Below are 18,322 nucleotides of genomic sequence, written 5' to 3' on the forward strand. Positions count from 1 at the left end.
TTCCACACCTTCAGCAGGCAATACCCTCCTTCCCAGAGCAAATCATAAAACTATCGATGCACGTCCGAGATGGACAGCACGCCTCTGGAATGCAAACGTCTAGGTATTGTACTGCTGAAGACAAGGCCGACTTCGTGGAGCGACATTAGTACGAGATGCAACCGCCTGCACTCACAAGCAAAGCGGTCAGGCTTTTATAGAATCCCGGATGCTTTTCAGCCGTCCTGGTCACGTCTCCCTGCCGTCCTCACCGACACAAAAAAAAAAAAAAAAAAATCTAGTGGCACAAATGTAATTGCTAATGGTAAACAAACTCTACCATTCCCTGTCATACCTGTAATTACTCATCCTGAAGCTGAGATGGCTACAATGCCCCTGCAGGGACTACGTAATTATCAAGGGTGAAAAATGTCCTGTTTAAAGGGTCGCCACCATTCAAATGAGGAAAAGTAATAAACCGATGAAATAGTAATAATGTTGACTCAATAGCTGGACTTACACAGTAATACCTCGGACATGTCAATTCCCAACAAGTAGTGGACAACCGGAAAGTCAGCTTGACACTCGTGGAGCCCACAGCTGAAGAGGAGGACACGTCCTTGCTTCTCTGTGCAGTGTGAGATGAGGCGACTACTGATAAAAGACAACGATTTTAATGTAAGATCAGGACACAAAGTCCCGTGTGTTTTCATTCCATTTTACTTTAAGAACGCCGTAAATGAGCTGGTAGACTTCTTAGCGTTTTGACCTCATGAGCTGAATTCGACAATCTGGTAATGGGAGTATTCTCTCTTGAAACACGTTGTTGAGTGAGGTGTAGAAAATAAAGCGATTGAATGCTAGAATTATTACTGGTAAACTCAAAATACACTAGTGGAAAAAATTGCAAACAAAAGCAATGTTGCCACACAAATTAAGTTTTGTTCACATATGATTTTATGTGGGTTTTACAATGTACGACAGCATGAACTACATAGCGTCGTACGTATGCAGTCAATTATGTTGGAGACTGGTTTCAGTCCTCCTTACACCCTTCTTAGCTACATGAAGTCTTACAGTCATTTATTTTGACGACCGTAGATGTTTCTCAATTAAACCAGCGATGTTGTTGAATGCGTTAGGGAAAATGACAAGCGTGCTTGGCACAGTCGTGATGGAAGCCCTCCTCTTTCTCAAGACCAATATACGAGGCCTGTTCAGAAAGTAAGCTCCGGTTGATTGCCAAATTGAAACCACAGTGAACATCAGAAATGTTTTACTTGTAACAATTAGCTACACCTTTCAGCTACTTCTCTACGTAGTCGCCGTTCTGACTTAGACTTTTGTCATAGCGTTGTACCAACTTTTCAATAGCCTCATCATAGAAGGCAGCCGCCAGTGCTTTCCGCCAATTCTCCACGCTGGCCTACACCTCGTTGTCTGTGTCAAAATGTTGTCTTCAAAGACAGCGGTTCATGTGACCAGAGATGAAACTCAGGGGAAGACAATTGCGGACTGTATTGTGGGTAATCTCACATTTCCATTTGAAAACGATGCAGGAGCATCTTCATTGCCCCTCCAGAATGCGGCTGAGAATTGTCGTGAAGACGAAACAGCACGACAGTTATGTAATGTTAGCTGCATAGCTTCAGGCGAAATTTCTCACCAGGCCCTCGTACTTGGCGGCAGACACTATTTTCTAGACATCTTTACGCACTCACTGCGAGCTCAGAAATGAGAAGAGCGACGTGATGCTAACTGGGGTTATACTAGAGACACTACCCAACACATCTGTGCAAAGATTTATCGGATTTTCATAGTCGTTTCCATTTCGCGACCGATCGGAGCTTACTTTCTGAACGCCCCTCGTAAAATTCGCTGTGTGACGCTTTGAAGGTGTCTATACAGTACGAAAAGCTTGTATGAGTGCTGCAGGGTATTCCGTTACAACCTTGTGAGAGTTTTCTGACGACCCTGTATAAATACTCTGCAAACAACTGTCAAGTGTCTCATGAACAGCACTTACCATTCTGCCACATTTTAGGACGTCTTCATGTTCATGCCACTGAACAAGTCAAGAAGGCCCGTATAAATGCCTCTGTAGGCAGCTTAATTACTCTAATCTTACCTTCGCCATCCCTACGAGAAAAATACGTAGCGGTCTATCTTCAGTCTGTCAATTCTAGTTTCTCGGCAACGCGGTGACTCTCTTCCGCGAATCAAACATACATTTAACCATTAACCACCGATATGCGTTTACAATCAACGACTTGTCATCACCCATCAAAACTGAGTTGAAAACATTTACAGTCAGAACTTACACAGTCTAGGATCCAAATGCTTTACGCAAAGAGTTCACCGGCCTAAAGACAGTGTTCAGAGGAAATGGATATTCTACCCAGCGCATTATCAGTTAAAGACAAAACCAGGAACTGGATCAAGAAGAGAGCACGTCTAGCATTTATTCCTCCTGTTGGTAAGTTTTTATTCAAGATAGCCATAATCCCCCGGAGATTTCAGGTTGAAGTGGTTTTCCGCCCATTATCTAAGATTGTAGACCTTCTGGTAACAGTGTAAGGTGATTTGTTATAGCTAAAGGCAGGAATTTATGAAATATCTTGCAGGCATAGTATGGCTTAGAAGACTACACGCATTCGTGGAAGACCGCTGCACCGGACGTCAGCGCTGTACTCGCCTTTTTCAGTCAACAATTGAGCGAGGTGGCGCAGTGGCTAGAACACTGGACTCGCGTTCGGAAGGACGACGCTTCAAACCCGCGTCTGCCCATCCTGAATTAGGTTTTCCGTGACTTTCCTAAATCACTTCAGGCAAATGCCGGGATGGTTCCTTTGAAGGGCACGGCCGCCGTCCTTCCAGATCCTTCTTCAATCCGATGGGACCGATGACCTCACTGTTTGGTTCCATCCCCAAAATCAACCAACTAACCAACCAGTCAACCACGTCAACTGCTACTGAACACTGTTTCTCCGCTGGGTAGGAAGATGCAATAATTTTGGCCATAGCAACAGTATTTTGTGACTCCAGTGTTAAATGTAATACAGAAACCTCCTTTCACATCGTGAATGGTTCAAAATATTAAACTCGTACACATGTTTAATCCTCACATCTCTCCCATCAAGGAAAACTTGGCAGCAAGTAGATTTTTTTAATGGTGGCATATACATTTTAAAGTCGTTCCAAACTACTGAAAAAGCAAATACAATGGCTTTCCGCATGGTGGAAAATCTGGAGCATAGTGACGCGGGTGCCAATTGGATAACTGGTGGATCCACATCATTTCCACGTTTGTTTCAAACGAAGGCGACAAAGTATGCTGATAGCCACGGCGAGCGACTACCCTGAGGACATCTTGAGTTCCGGATGGCGCTAGCCGCCAGGTAGTGTGGTCGGTCTGTCACCGCATGTGCGAAATACACACAGCAAGCTCTTAGATTGCGGAGCTGGGGTGTCTTCTTCAGTTACGATGGTCCACCTGAAGATGACTGGCAGGTGGCCAGTGGAAATACAATGAAGCGCGAAGGAAACTGGTGTAGGCATGCGTAATAAAATTCAGGGATATGTAAACAAGTAGAATACAGCGCTGGGGTCGGCAACGCCTATATAAGACAACAAGTGTCTGGCGCAGTTGCTAGATCGATTAGTGATGCTACAATCGCAGGTTATCAAGATTTAAGTGAGTTCGAACGAGGTGTTATAGTCGGCATCCGAGCGATGGGACACATCATCTCCGAGGTAGCGATAAAGTGGGGATTTTCCCGCACGACCATTTCACGACTGTAGTGTGAATATCAGGAATCCGGCAAAATATCAAATCTCCGACATCGCTGCAGCTGGAAGAAGATCCTGCAAGAACGGGACCAACGACGACTGAAGAGACGCTTTCATCGTGACAGAAGTGCAGCCCTTCTGCAAATTGCTGCAGATTTCAATGCTGGACCATCAACAAGTATCAGCGTGCGAAAGATTCAACGAAACGTCATCGATATTGGCTTTCGGAGACGAAGGCCCACTCGTGTACCTTTGATGATTGCACGACACAAAGCTTTACCCCTCGCCTGGGCTCGTCAACACCGATATTCTTCTGTTAATGACTGGCAATATGTTACCTGGTCGAACGAGACTCGTTTCAAATTGTATCAAGCGGATGGACGTCTACGGATATGGAAACAATCACAAGAATTCATGGACCCTACATGTCAGCAGGGGATTGTTCAAGCTGTTGGAGGCTCTCTAATGATGCAGGCGTGTGCAGTTGGAGTGATATGGGATTCCTGATACGTCTAGATACGACTCTGACGGGTGACACGTACGTAATCATCCTGTCCGATCACCTGCATCCACTCATGTCCATTGTGCCCTCTGACGGACTTGGGCAAGTCCAGTAGGACATGCGACACCCCACACGTCGATAATTCTCTCTTCCTAGTTTAAACACCTCCGCTGGCCACCAAACTCCCCAGACGTGAACATTATGTAGCATATCTGGGATGCCTTGCTACGTGCTGTTTGGAAGAGATCTCCAGCTCCTCGTACTCTTACGGATTTATGGACAGTCCGCAGCTCGTGGTCGTGCGGTAGCGTTCTCGCTTCCCGCGCCCGGGTTCCCGGGTTCGATTCCCGGCGGGGTCAGGGATTTTCCCTGCCTCGGGATGACTGGGTGTTGTGTGATGTCCTTAGGTTAGTTAGGTTTAAGTAGTTCTAAGTTCTAGGGGACTGATGACCATAGATGTTAAGTCCCATAGTGCTCAGAGCCATTTGAACCCTTTGAACCATTTATGGACAGTCCTGAAGGATTCACGGTGTCAGTTCCCTCCAGCACTACTTCAAATATTAGATGAGTCCATGCCACGTCGTGTTGCGGCACTTCTGCGTAATTGCAGGTGTACCAGTTTCTTTGGCTCTTCAGTGTATCATGGAGTGTAGCAAATGACAACCGGCTGCAATCCCGAAACTTCTCTGAACATGTAAACATTTGTGCGGTTCTTCTTTGTATACATTTGTCCTGTTTGGTATCGATCTTACATACATCCGCAGTATTCTAAACATATTGTAAGCGTCTTCCTCTGAAGACTGAATTTCCCGAAGTGTTGCACCCGCTTTACCTACGATTGAGCCCATGCAATCATTCTATCAACTCACATCCCTACAAGTTGTTATACTCAGGTGTTAGTATGAACTGACCTATTTCGCTTGTGTCTCATGAATACTTTAGACGTAGAGTACTACTTTTCTGTGTGTTCTGAATTGCAAAATATTAGATTAACATTTAAACAAGTTTCCATCCCCTACAATATGTTGAAATAATACAGCGTGAGTCGAAAGACGTAGCACCTGTTTTATTTTGTGAACGGTTGGAGATATCGAAACGAGATTTACGGCAAATGATAGCACACTCAGGGGTACGCAATTCTGTTGCATGTTTAATCCTTTCAACTCTGGTATCGACCGAGATATTGCTGGATGGATGTTTTTTTGAATAAGGAATAATTTAGGTTTTTTAAAGGCATTTTAAGCTCTTGAAATACGACTACAGCGATTTACCGTTTGTTAATGTTGACCTTGAAACTTTTCGCAAAAGTGCCCGAGAAATGTGGTAAGCCCGGCGTTGTTGTCATAAGCAACAACAGGATAGGGTTACGCAGAAAATATTAAATATTTCTTCTTGCCCCTACTTTATGCGGCTTTGATATTTCGTCAGCTATACGCTGACTTGTAGCACACAAGAACGGGGTTAGGAAAGCTATTTCAAATGTGTATACATACACGTGCTTAAGCAAACAGCATTTGTGAAAAGAGCGCTTGATACAAAGAGAGAGCTGGTATGAGAGATCCATGTGGCGGTTTTTGCACCTCAGCAACTGATTTGGCCCGTCTTGCCTTTCAGTGCTAGCGTATGTTTCTGGATATTTTTTTGAAATATTTCGACTAAATTATTAGAAATCATTATACCACTATATTCGGTTTTGCAGGAGCTTCGTAATGCCTTTAAAGTACACTACTGGCCATTAAAATTGCTACACCACGAAGATGAGGTGCTACAGACGTGAAATTTAACCGACAGGAAGAAGATGCTGTGGTATGCAAATGATTAGCTTTTCAGAGCATTCACACAAGGTTGGCAACGGTGGCGACACCTACAACGTGCAGACGTCAGGAAAGTTTCCAACCGATTTCTCAGACACAAACAGCAGTTGACCGGCGTTGCCAGGTGAAACGTTGTTGTGATGCCTCGTGTCAAGGAGGAGAAATGCGTACCATCACGTTTCCGACTTTCATAAAGCAGAGACAGGCTGGACAGTGAAGGGGGAGGCGTGTTTATAGCGATAAGAAGTGCAATCGTATCGAAGGAAATTGACGGAGATCCGAAATGTGAAATGATTTGGGTGAAGGTCACGGTTAAAGCAGGCTCACACGTGGTAATTGGATGTCTCTATAGGCCCCCTGGCTCAGCAGCTGTTGTGGCTGAGCACCTGAAGGATAATTTGGAAAATATTTCGAGTAGATTTCCCCATCATGTTATAGTTCTGGGTGGAGATTTTAATTTGCCGGATATAGACTGGGAGACTCAAACGTTCATAAGGGGTGGCAGGGACAAAGAATCCAGTGAAATTTTTCTAAGTGCTTTATCTGAAAACTACCTTGAGCAGTTAAACAGAGAACCGACTCGTGGCGATAACATATTAGACCTTCTGGTGACAAACAGACCCGAACTATTTGAAACAGTTAACGCAGAACAGAGAATCAGCGATCATAAAGCGGTTATGGCATCGATGATTTCAGCCGTAAATAGAAATATTGAAAAGGGTAGGAAGATTTTTCTGTTTAGCAAAAGTGACAAAAAGCAGATTTCAGAGTACCTGATGGCTAACACAAAAGTTTTGTCTCAAGTACAGATAGTGTTGAGGATCAGTGGACAAAGTTCAAAACCATCGTACATTATGCGTTAGATGAGTATGTGCCAAGCAAGATCGTAAGAGATGGAAAAGAGCCACCGTGATACAACAACGGAGTTAGAAAACTGCTGCGGAAGCAAAGGGAACTTCACAGCAAACAGAAACATAGCCAAAGCCTTGCAGACAAACAAAAATTACGCGAAGCGAAATGTAGTGTGAGGAGGGCTATGCCAGAGGCGTTCAATGAATTCGAAAGTAAAGTTCTATGTACTGACTTGGCAGAAAATCCTAAGAAATTTTGGTCTTATGTCAAAGCGGTAGGTGGATCAAAACAAAATGTCCAGACACTCTGTGACCAAAATGGTACTGAAACAGAGGATGACAGACTAAAGGCCGAAATACTAAATGACTTTTTCCAAAGTTGTTTCACAGAGGAAGATAGCACTGTAGTTCCTTCTCTAGATTGTCGCACAGATGACAACATGGTAGATATCGAAATAGACGACAGAGGGATAGAGAAACAATTAAAATCGCTCAAAAGAGGAAAGGCCTCTGTACCTGATGGGATACCAGTTCAATTTTACACAGAGTACGCGAAGGAACTTGCCCCCCTTCTTGCAGCGGTGTACCGTAGGTCTCTAGAAGAGCGTAGCGTTCCAAAGGATTGGAAAAGGGCACAGGTCATCCCCATTTTCAAGAAGGGACGTCGAACAGACGTGCAGAACTATAGACCTATATCTCTAACGCCGATCAGTTGTAGAATTTTGGAACACGTATTGTGTTCGAGTATAATGACTTTTCTGGAGACTAGAAATCTACTCTGTAGGAATCAGCATGGGTTTCGAAAAAGACGGTCATGTGAAACCCAGCTCGTGCTATTCGTCCACGAGACTCAGAGGGCCATAGACACGGGTTCACAGGTAGATACCGTGTTTCTTCACTTCCGCAAGGCGTTCGATACAGTTTCCACAGTCGTTTAATGAACAAAGTAAGAGCATATGGACTATCAGACCAATTGTGTGATTGGATTGAGGAGTTCCTAGATAACAGAACGCAGCATGTCATTCTCAATGGATTCAAGTCTTCCGAAGTAAGAGTGATTTCAGGTGTGCCGCAGGGGAGTGTCATAGGACCGTTGCTATTCACATTATACATAAATGACCTTGTGGATGACATCGGAAGTTCACTGAGGCTTTTTGCAGATGATGCTGTGGTGTATCGAGAGGTTGTAGCAATGGAAAATTGTACTGAAATGCAGGAGGATCTGCAGCGAATTGACGCATGGTGCAGGGAATTGCAATTGAATCTCAATGTAGACAAGTGTAATGTGCTGCGAATACTTAGAAAGATAGATCCTTTATCATTTAGCTACAAAATAGCAGGTCAGCAACTGGAAGCAGTTAATTCCATAAATTATCTGGGAGTACGCATTAGGAGTGATTTAAAATGGAATGATCATATAAAGTTGATCGTCGGTAAAGCAGATGCCAGACTGAGATTCATTGGAAGAATCCTAAGGAAATGCAATCCGAAAACAAAGGAAGTAGGTTACAGTACGCTTGTTCGCCCACTGCTTGAATACTGCTCAGCAGTGTGGGATCCGTACCAGATAGGGTTGATAGAAGAGATAGAGAAGATCCAACGGAGAGCAGCACGCTTCGTTACAGGATCATTTAGTAATCGCGAAAGCGTTACGGAGATGATAGATAAACTCCAGTGGAAGACTCTGCAGGAGAGACGCTCAGTAGCTCGGTACGGGCTTTTGTTAAAGTTTCGAGAACATACCTTCACCGAGGAGTCAAGCAGTATATTGCTCCCTCCTACGTATATCTCGCGAAGAGACCATGAGGATAAAATCAGAGAGATTAGAGCCCACACAGAGGCATACCGACAATCCTTCTTTCCACGAACAATACGAGACTGGAATAGAAGGGAGAACCGATAGAGGTACTCAAGGTACCCTCCGCCACACACCGTCAGGTGGCTTGCGGAGTATGGATGTAGATGTAGAAGGTCGGATTGTAGCCTATCGCGCATGCGGTTTATCGTATCGCGACATTGCTGCTCGCGTTGGTCGAGATCCAATGACTGTTAGCAGAATATGGAATCGGTGGGTTCAGGAGGGTAATAGGAACTACGTGATGGATCCCAACGGCATCGTATCACTAACAGTCGAGATGACAGACATCTTATACGCGTGGCTGTAACGGATCGTGCAGCCACGTCTCGATCCCTGAGTCAACAGATGGGGACGTAAGCAAGACAACAACCATCTGCACGAACCGTTCGACGACGTTTGCAGCAGCATGGACTATCAGCTTGGTGACCATGGCTGCTGTTACCAATGACGCTGCATCACAGATAGGAGAGCCTGCGATGGTGTGCTCAAAGACGAACCTGAGTGCACGAATGGCCAAACGTAAATTTTTCGGATAAATCCAGGTTCTGTTTACAACATCATGATGGTCGCATCCGTGTTTGGCGACATCGCGGTGAACGCACACTGGAAGGGTGTATACTTCATCGCCATACTGGCGTATCACCTGGCGTGATGGTATGGGGCGCCATTGGTTACTCGTGTCGGTCACCTCTTGTTCGCATTGACAGCACTTTGAACGTTTCATCTCAGATGTGTTATGACCCGTGGCTCTACCCTTCATTCGATCTCTGCAATACCCTACATTTCAGCAGGATAATGCACGACCGCATGTTACAGGTCCTGTACGGGCCTTTCTGGATACAGAAAATGTTCGACTGCTGCCCTGGCCAGCACGTTCTTCAGATCTCTCACCAACGAAAACGTCTGGTCGATGGTGGACGAACAACTGGCTCGTCACAATACGCCAGTCACCGCTCTTGAACTGTGGTACCGTGTTCAAGCTGCATGGGCAGCTGCACATGTACGCGCCATCCAAGCTCTGTCTGACTCAATGCCCATGCGTATCAAGGCCGTTATTACGGCTAGAAGTGGTTGTTCTGGGTACTGATTTCTCAGGATCTATGCACCCAAATTGCGTGAAAATGTAATCACATGTCAGTTCAAGAATAATATATTTGTCCAATGAATACTCGTTTATTATCTGCATTTCTTCTTGGTGTAGCAATTTTAATATCCAGTAGTGTATACGGCTCCTGTTTATTCGGCTGCATGGACACAAACAAGGAAAAAGAGAAGTTGCGATGGCCATCGATAGGAATGCTATGTCAACTGTACAAAACACTTTCTAATTAATGGAAAACTTAATCTCCAAAAAGGAAAAGAAACTTAACTTCTTGTGCCTGTGCTTCCTGTGCCTCCTACATACAAGTACTTGACTCTGTATTACTGGTCGCAGAATGCAGGCTAAGTATAATCTTTCTATTACTAAGTACAAATGCTCTCGAAGTCTGCGACCGAACTGGCCGGGCAGCGATGGGCGGCTGGTTAAATCAGCGTTGACAGGGGGCTCTGAACTCTGTCTTCCCGGAAGTGTGGCGCTGCTCGCTCTTTCCACTGACACGTGGGTCTGCGCTTTCTTGAGATCCCTTCACGTCGCTGTTGTGGTAGGTGCGCAGTCGTTGCTTTGCACAGCTCCATTTCACAGGAACTACGGGTTTCGTGATGTCAGATTACATCTTCCTGTGTACATGTACAAGACAGAAACGTAGAATCGACATTACGATAAACAAGCAGATACATATCCTAATAATCTCTCCTGTATGACAAATAGTATGAAATACTGACACGTTAGTAAAACATATAAGCACTGATATAGGAAAGAAGGGGCCTCAGCCCTCTCAAAATAAAATACTCTGACACGTCAGAAAAATATTTCAGTTTTTATAACGGAAGGAGGAGGCCTCAGCCTTCGCAAAATAAAAAACTGTTACGAGCAACCAACAAGGCATCATCGTTTAAATTGACCAGTTGAAAAACTGACATGTTAAAGGGGTCTTAACCTATAATGAAGGAAGCGAAATATGAAAACAAGAAGAGGTAAAAAGCCCCAGCTAGCAACATTCAAAGCCCGTAGTTATGAAAAGTTACTTCATATCAGGAAGCGGTGGACAGCAACCATCGAACCGCCTCGCCGTGAAGGTGCCACACTGCTTTCAACGTGCTCACGAGTGTTACGGAGGGCACTAGCGCCACCATGCGCTTAACGGGGCAAGTTGCAAACGTTTTCGCGCACATACAAATATAGTAGGAATGACTGAGACCCCTGTTACACAGCACAACCATATAAACTATACTGAAGAGCAAAAGAAACTGGTACACCAGCCTAATGTTATATAGGGTCACCGAGAGCATGCAGAAGTGCCGCAGCACGGCGTGGCGTGGACCCGACTAACGTCTGAAGTAGTGCTGGAGGAAACTGACACCATGAATCCTGCAGAGTTGTTCATAAATCCGTAAGAATACAGCACGTTGCAAGGTATCCCGGATATGCTCAATAATGTTCATGTCTGGGGAGTTCGGTAGCCAGCCGAAGTGTTTAAACTCAGAAGAGTGTTCCTGGAGCCACTCTGTGGCAATTCTGGAAGTGTGGATTGTCGCATTGTCCTGCTGGAATTGTCCAAATCCGTCGGAATGCATAATGGACACGAATAGATGCAGCTGATCGGGCAGGATGCTTACGTACGTGTCACCTGTCGGAGTCGTATCTAGACGTATCAGGGGTCCCATACCACTCCAACTGCACAGAAGATCCACGAGCTCGAACAATCCCATCCTGACATGCAGGGTCCATGACTTCATAAGGTTGTGTCTATACCCCGTTCACCTCCGTCTGCTCGGGACAATTTGAAACGAGATTCGTCCAACCAGGCAGCATGTTTCCAATTATCAACAACCCAATATCGGTGTTGACGGGCCAATGCGAGGCGTAGAGCTTTGTATCGCGTAGTCATCAAGGGTACACGAGAGGCTCTGAAACCCCATATCAATGTTTCGTTGATGGCTTTGCACTAAAATCTGCAGCTATTTGCGGAAGGGTTGCACTTCCGTCACGTTGAACGATTCACTTCAGTCCTCGTTGGTCCCGATCTTGCAGGATCTTTTTCCGGGCGCAGCTATGTCGAAGATTTGATGTTTTACCAGGTTCCTGATATTCACGGTACACTCGTGAAATGGTCGTACGCCAAAATCACCACTTCATCGCTACCTTGGAGATGTTGTGTCCCATCGTTGTGCGCCGACTATAACACCACGTTCAAACTCACTTAAATCTTGATAACCTGTAGCAGCAGTAACCGATCTAACAACTGCGTCAGACACTTGTCTTATATAGGCGTTGCCGACCGCAGTGCTGTGAGCTGCTTGTTTATACACTCCTGGAAATTGAAATAAGAACACCGTGAATTCATTGTCCCAGGAAGGGGAAACTTTATTGACACATTCCTGGGGTCAGATACATCACATGATCACACTGACAGAACCACAGGCACATAGACACAAGCAATAGAGCATGCACAGTGTCGGCACTAGTACAGTGTATATCTACCTTTCGCAGCAATGCAGGTTGCTATTCTCCCATGGAGACGATCATAGAGATGCTGGATGTAGTCCTGTGGAACGGCTTGCCATACCATTTCCACCTGGCGCCTCAGTTGGACCAGCGTTCGTGCTGAACGTGCAGACCGCGTGAGACGACGCTTCATCCAGTTCCAAACATGCTCAATGGGGGACAGATCCGGAGATCTTGCTGGCCAGGGTAGTTGACTTACACCTTCTAGAGCACGTTGTGTGGCACGGGATACATGCGGACGTGCATTGTCCTGTTGGAACAGCAAGTTCCCTTGCCGGTCTAGGAATGGTAGAACGATGGGTTCGATGACGGTTTGGATGTACCGTGCACTATTCAGTGTCCCCTCGACGATCACCAGTGGTGTACGGCCAGTGTAGGAGATCGCTCCCCACACCATGATGCCGGGTGTTGGCCCTGTGTGCCTCGGTCGTATGCAGTCCTGATTGTGGCGCTCACCTGCACGGCGCCAAACACGCATACGACCATCATTGGCACCAAGGCAGAAGCGACTCTCATCGCTGAAGACGACACGTCTCCATTCGTCCCTCCATTCACGCCTGTCGCGACACCACTGGAGGCGGGCTGCACGATGTTGGGGCGTGAGCGGAAGACGGCCTAACGGTGTGCGGGACCGTAGCCCAGCTTCATGGAGACGGTTGCGAATGGTCCTCGCCGATACCCCAGGAGCAACAGTGTCCCTAATTTGCTGGGAAGTGGCGGTGCGGTCCCCTACGGCACTGCGTAGGATCCTACGGTCTTGGCGTGCATCCATGCGTCGCTGCGGTCCGGTACCAGGTCGACGGGCACGTGCACCTTCCGCCGACCACTGGCGACAACATCGATGTACTGTGGAGACCTCACGCCCCACGTGTTGAGCAATTCGGCGGTACGTCTACCCGGCCTCCCGCATGCCCACTATACGCCCTCGCTCAAAGTCCGTCAACTGCACATACGGTTCACGTCCACGCTGTCGCGGCATGCTACCAGTGTTAAAGACTGCGATGGAGCTCCGTATGCCACGGCAAACTGGCTGACACTGACGGCGGCGGTGCACAAATGCTGCGCAGCTAGCGCCATTCGACGGCCAACACCGCGGTTCCTGGTGTGTCCGCTGTGCCGTGCGTGTGATCATTGCTTGTACAGCCCTCTCGCAGTGTCCGGAGCAAGTATGGTGGGTCTGACACACCGATGTCAATGTGTTCTTTTTTCCATTTCCAGGAGTGTATATCTCTGTGTTTAAATATGCACGCCTGTACCAGTTTCTTTGGTGCTTCAGTGTATAAAATGTTTTGTTTGATGCAGGAGTTCTGAGGATTAATCGTGCTACGAAATGTTTAGCCATAGGCATACTATCATGCGCCTAAAACCTCGTTTCAAAATCTTGAAGCATTCACGCAATGGAAGTAAAATGATGTACAAGTATTGTGCTACTGATCCTGTGTACTCAGAGTTATTCATAAGTGCGTGTGGGGTTTCATAAGGCGACTGCGCGAAACCTACAAGACCTACAGAAAAATGAAAGATTTCAATGGAGAGAGAATTCCTTAAAATTTTCATTGCTAATACGCGCCGTGGGGTAATTGCAGAAAACGGCACTATGGAACAGACAAATTATCGGCTCCGTGTTGTCACTTCGATTGCATGCTGGTAGGCGACGAAACGAACAAAATGGTTCAAATGGCTCTGAGCAGTATGGGACTTAACATCAGAGATCATTAGTCCCCTAGAACTTAGAACTACTTACACCTAACTAACCTAAGGACATCACACACATCCATGCCCGAGGCAGGATTCGAACCTGCGACCGTAGCTGTCTTGCGGTTCCAGACTGAAGCACCTAGAACCGCTCGGCCTCACCGGCCGGCCCAAACGAACAGATTTCCAAATTGGCCTGCAATCTCAGCAGCACCTGGAACTTCAGTGAATATCAATAATAATTTCGTGTGGCTCATTGGCTTAGTCCAAATCATTCAACTGGGCACGACTTCGTCGCCTTGCGTGTCTCTGTTCTATCTCAGTAATCCAACCGGGTAAAGGGGACCTACAGTTTAATGGGGAATCCGAATCGTGTATCGTTGAGAGGAAGCGATTCCACGACTTCTCCGTTTCCAAGCACGCAATGTACCATTAGACCGCCAAACATGACGTACGACGTGTGTGAGAAAAGCAGCGAGAGAGACAATACTGTGAGCGATTTGGTCACACTATGTTCTTCTACTTGTGTAAACCTGTGCATTAACCCCTTCGAGATGCTCAGTCGGAGTTTCAGCTCCGTGCAGCCATCACGAGATTTTTGAGAGCGCCATCAGTGAAGCTGTGTTTTGGTTGTGAGTTTAGAGCAACGTTATGCCATCAAATTTCTTGTTGAACTTGGGGAAACGGCGAGTGTTACCTTTGAAAATTTAAAACATGGTCATGAGGAACATTCCTTAACAAGAGCACAAGTTTTTCGTTGGCACAAATAACTTCTTGAAGGCCGAGAACACGTTAAACCTGGCTCAGGGAGACCTTCACCTTCAAAAATGATGCGTGCTCTTGTGAGACCAGATCGACGTTTCACAATAAAGATGATGGGTGACCTGTTAAACTCTTTCATCATAAATCAATTTTTGAGCTAAGATTTACACATGCGAAAACTTTGTGCCAAAAAATGTAATGAAATACATCACAACTGTGCAGAAGGACAATCGAAGAAACAAGTGCTTTGATCTTCTTCATGGGAGGATGCCAATGACAACGAATGGTTCAGTCACGTGATCACAGGTAATGAATTCTAGATTTTTGAGGACAGTTCCGAGAGAAAACGGCGAAGTGAGGAGTGGCACACTGAGACATTTTCTCGACCGAAAAAGCTCGAGTGAGCAAATCAAAATAATTCTGATTTGCTGTTTTGGCATCGCGCATGAAGGATTTGTTCATCCAGGACAATCCATCGCCGGCCGGGTGGCCGATCGGTTCTAGGCGCTATGGTCTGAAACCACGCGGCCGCTACGGTCGCAGTTTCGAATGCTTCCTGCGGCATGGATGTGTGTGATGTCCTTAGGTTAGTTAGGTTTAAGTAGTTCTAAGTTCTAGGAGAATGATGATCTCAGAAGTTACGTCCCATGGTGCTCAGAGCCATTTGAACCATTTGAGGACAATCTATCAACCAAGTCTCCTTGAAAGGCTCAAGAAAAAGGTGACTCGAATCAGACAGGACACTAGCTACAAGTGGACTCTGCATCATTACAACACCCTATGCACAGTCACTTCTGTCACGGATTTTTTTTTACCTCAAAAGGCATTCCTGTTTCTCCACAGCTCCCCTGTACACCTTATTCGCCTAATTTGGGTCCTTGTGATATTTTTTTCTTTTCCCGAAATCGAAAAATGACGTCCTGTTGTTCCACAGCCCCCCTATTCACCTCATCTGAGTTCTTGCAACATTTTTTTCCCGAAGGACATAATTTTGGCGTTCTGGAGAACATTCAAAACTACGTGACCGGCATGTTAAACGCCCTACCAATAGAAGCCTTTCCAAGCTGAAGAAAAGCTCCGGCGATGTAAAGATGCCGAAGGTAACAACTCTGAAAGGAACAAATTGTTGTTTAAAAAAAAATAAAAACTTTAGTGGATAAAAAATCAGTCTCATTACTTTTCTTACTTTGTACTTCATTTAACTGCACACATGTGTAGCCGCTTACCGCCTGACGAACAGTGACCATATTCATCACCTGTAATCTGAGTAAAAGATTTGGGGAAATCCTTTATCCACTGTATGTGTCTATTGTCTGTGTGTGTCTGTATTTTTCATACAGTTGTCTGAAAGCACGGAGATCTTATGATTAACCCCATACATAACTTGTATGGTAGTAGACCTTAGTGGCGAAAGTGAAAAGTTAGATACGGTATTTCCTCTGCAGATCGGCAACCACGACCAGCACCGCGTGGCCAGCCGGTACAGCCCAGAGCTGGTGGACGGAATGAACATGCTGGTGACACTGCTGCCGGGAACCGCCGTCACCTACAACGGAGAAGAGATCGGCATGGAGGACAACTACAACATGACGTGCGAGGTGGCTCAGGACCCACAAGGCTGCGCAGATAACGTCACTCTGGGAAGTTCCAGGGACCCACAGAGGACGCCGTTCCAGTGGGACGACTCCAAGAATGCAGGTATGGGCGCTCTGCAGACTGCTTGGATCACATGCTTTGTGCCAGAGGAGAGGGTATGCCATGACAGGGCTGGCTGGGAGGCATTGTGGTGTGGCAATGGACTTGATAGACAGAGGTTCGTATCCCCATTTGACCATTCAGACAGTTTTTACGTTATTTCCCTAAATCTCATAAGACACAAACCAGTTTGGCTGAAATTAGACACGAAACCCTAATCCTCCTTCCCTTTTTGTATCTAGGAGATCGTGAGGGGCTGTTCGGGCGGTAATTTGCAACGAATTATTTTCTTCGGGGAAGTCAGCACGTTTCCTTAATTTCATCTAAAGTAGATGACCATTAAAGGCAACCAGGCAGCAATCTTGTGGGTTCAATCTTCATTATGAAGCAAGACGAAAAAAACTAGCGCCTTCCTCTCGAACTGTTCCAAGGAGATCATACTCACGTCCACTGTTCCCACTAGCTGAGGTGGCGCAATGATAAAGGAACGGGGCTCTAACTCTAGAATTGGGGAGGAGCAAACATGAATTATCCGTCCGGCCCTGAAGGTTACACGCGGTTGCCTAAGCCTATTAAGGTAAATGCTAAAATGGTTCACCTGAAATTGATAATGTCGATTTTATTCCCCATTGCTGTCCTGTCCAACGTAGGGCGTTGACGAGACGCTAAACCCCAACCTGCCATCTTTCTGCCATGTCCCGTGGTAAACTGTTGTCCTCATTATATTTTCAAAGATATTTGCTGTTTCGCTTTATTTAGAAACACTGGTCGTGTTATTTCACCTAAATAAGTGCTATACGTATCACCAGATAGTAGCATCGTTGATGTGCCACAAGTAGGTGCTATCTTGTTGGTACTCCGTTGACAGGTATTGCGAATAGAAGCACGGCGGTCAAGCTGTGCAACTCCTATTCGGAAGAAGTAGGTTTCAGCTCCCAGTCCCACAATTTTGATTTAAATTTGACAGAAAATGCCTGGGCAATTCCTAGGATCCATTTACTGATCCACTATCAGTGAAGTTAGCTCGTGTTCCTTTAATATTGCTTCTTTCATTGTGGTGGAAGATGGTGGGTATTTCACTCCTAAAATTTCACGACAGATAATAAAAAAAATATTTATTCGCTTTTTAATCATGTACCCAAAGAGCTGCACCTTTTATTTTCCTGTTAAATAGTTATCGATTTAAAAACCACACAGTTCCATCTTCAGGAGTCTTTTAATACTCATGCACACAAATTACTACAAAGTTGCTCTTCTCCTTAGCTTTCACATACAAATTTTACTCTTCGCTTAGCTGCAACGGATGGAGACAGCTGGCACTGATACGTCAGCCTGATGTTCTCATCTTCTTCTTTTATGTATCCTCACAGCTGCTAGTAATTTTGATCCCCAGCGTAGTTTACACTTAGAGGTTAATAAACATTCATCAAAAAAGAAACTCCCCAGTAATTTTGTAACGTAGTATGAGGTGAAGTCTGAATACTTCACTTTTAGGATGTGATCTGATTAAATACACAGTATTAGACGTATGGTTCCTGTATGTTACTCTATACTTATTAGTAATTTATGTTCCGGTACCGCAGATCAGGCTAGTAACTACATGTACATTACATGGGTCAATGAATAAATATTTTATGATTAGGTAATATTACATTCTGTTGATTGTTTTGGAGGGTATAGGGAGAAGGAATGAATCCCAGGTTTGTTCTATCACGAACAGCTCTTTCACAGTTAAAAACTGCGAATCAGCAATACACATGTAACTTTTTC

General features: G+C 45.5%; 1 protein-coding gene across 1 annotated transcript in view; it reads left to right on the forward strand.

Moving 5' to 3' along the window:
• Window positions 1–18,322, forward strand: part of LOC126465925 (uncharacterized) — a 405,052-nt gene that overhangs the window by 246,928 nt on the left and 139,802 nt on the right. Inside the window, exon 17 of the mRNA XM_050096347.1 lies at window positions 16,303–16,555. Within this exon, the coding sequence (XP_049952304.1) occupies window positions 16,303–16,555 (253 nt within the window). The remainder of the gene's footprint in view (window positions 1–16,302; window positions 16,556–18,322) is intronic.

Source organism: Schistocerca serialis, chromosome 1, assembly GCF_023864345.2.
Source record: "Schistocerca serialis cubense isolate TAMUIC-IGC-003099 chromosome 1, iqSchSeri2.2, whole genome shotgun sequence".
Classification (NCBI taxonomy): domain Eukaryota; kingdom Metazoa; phylum Arthropoda; class Insecta; order Orthoptera; family Acrididae; genus Schistocerca; species Schistocerca serialis.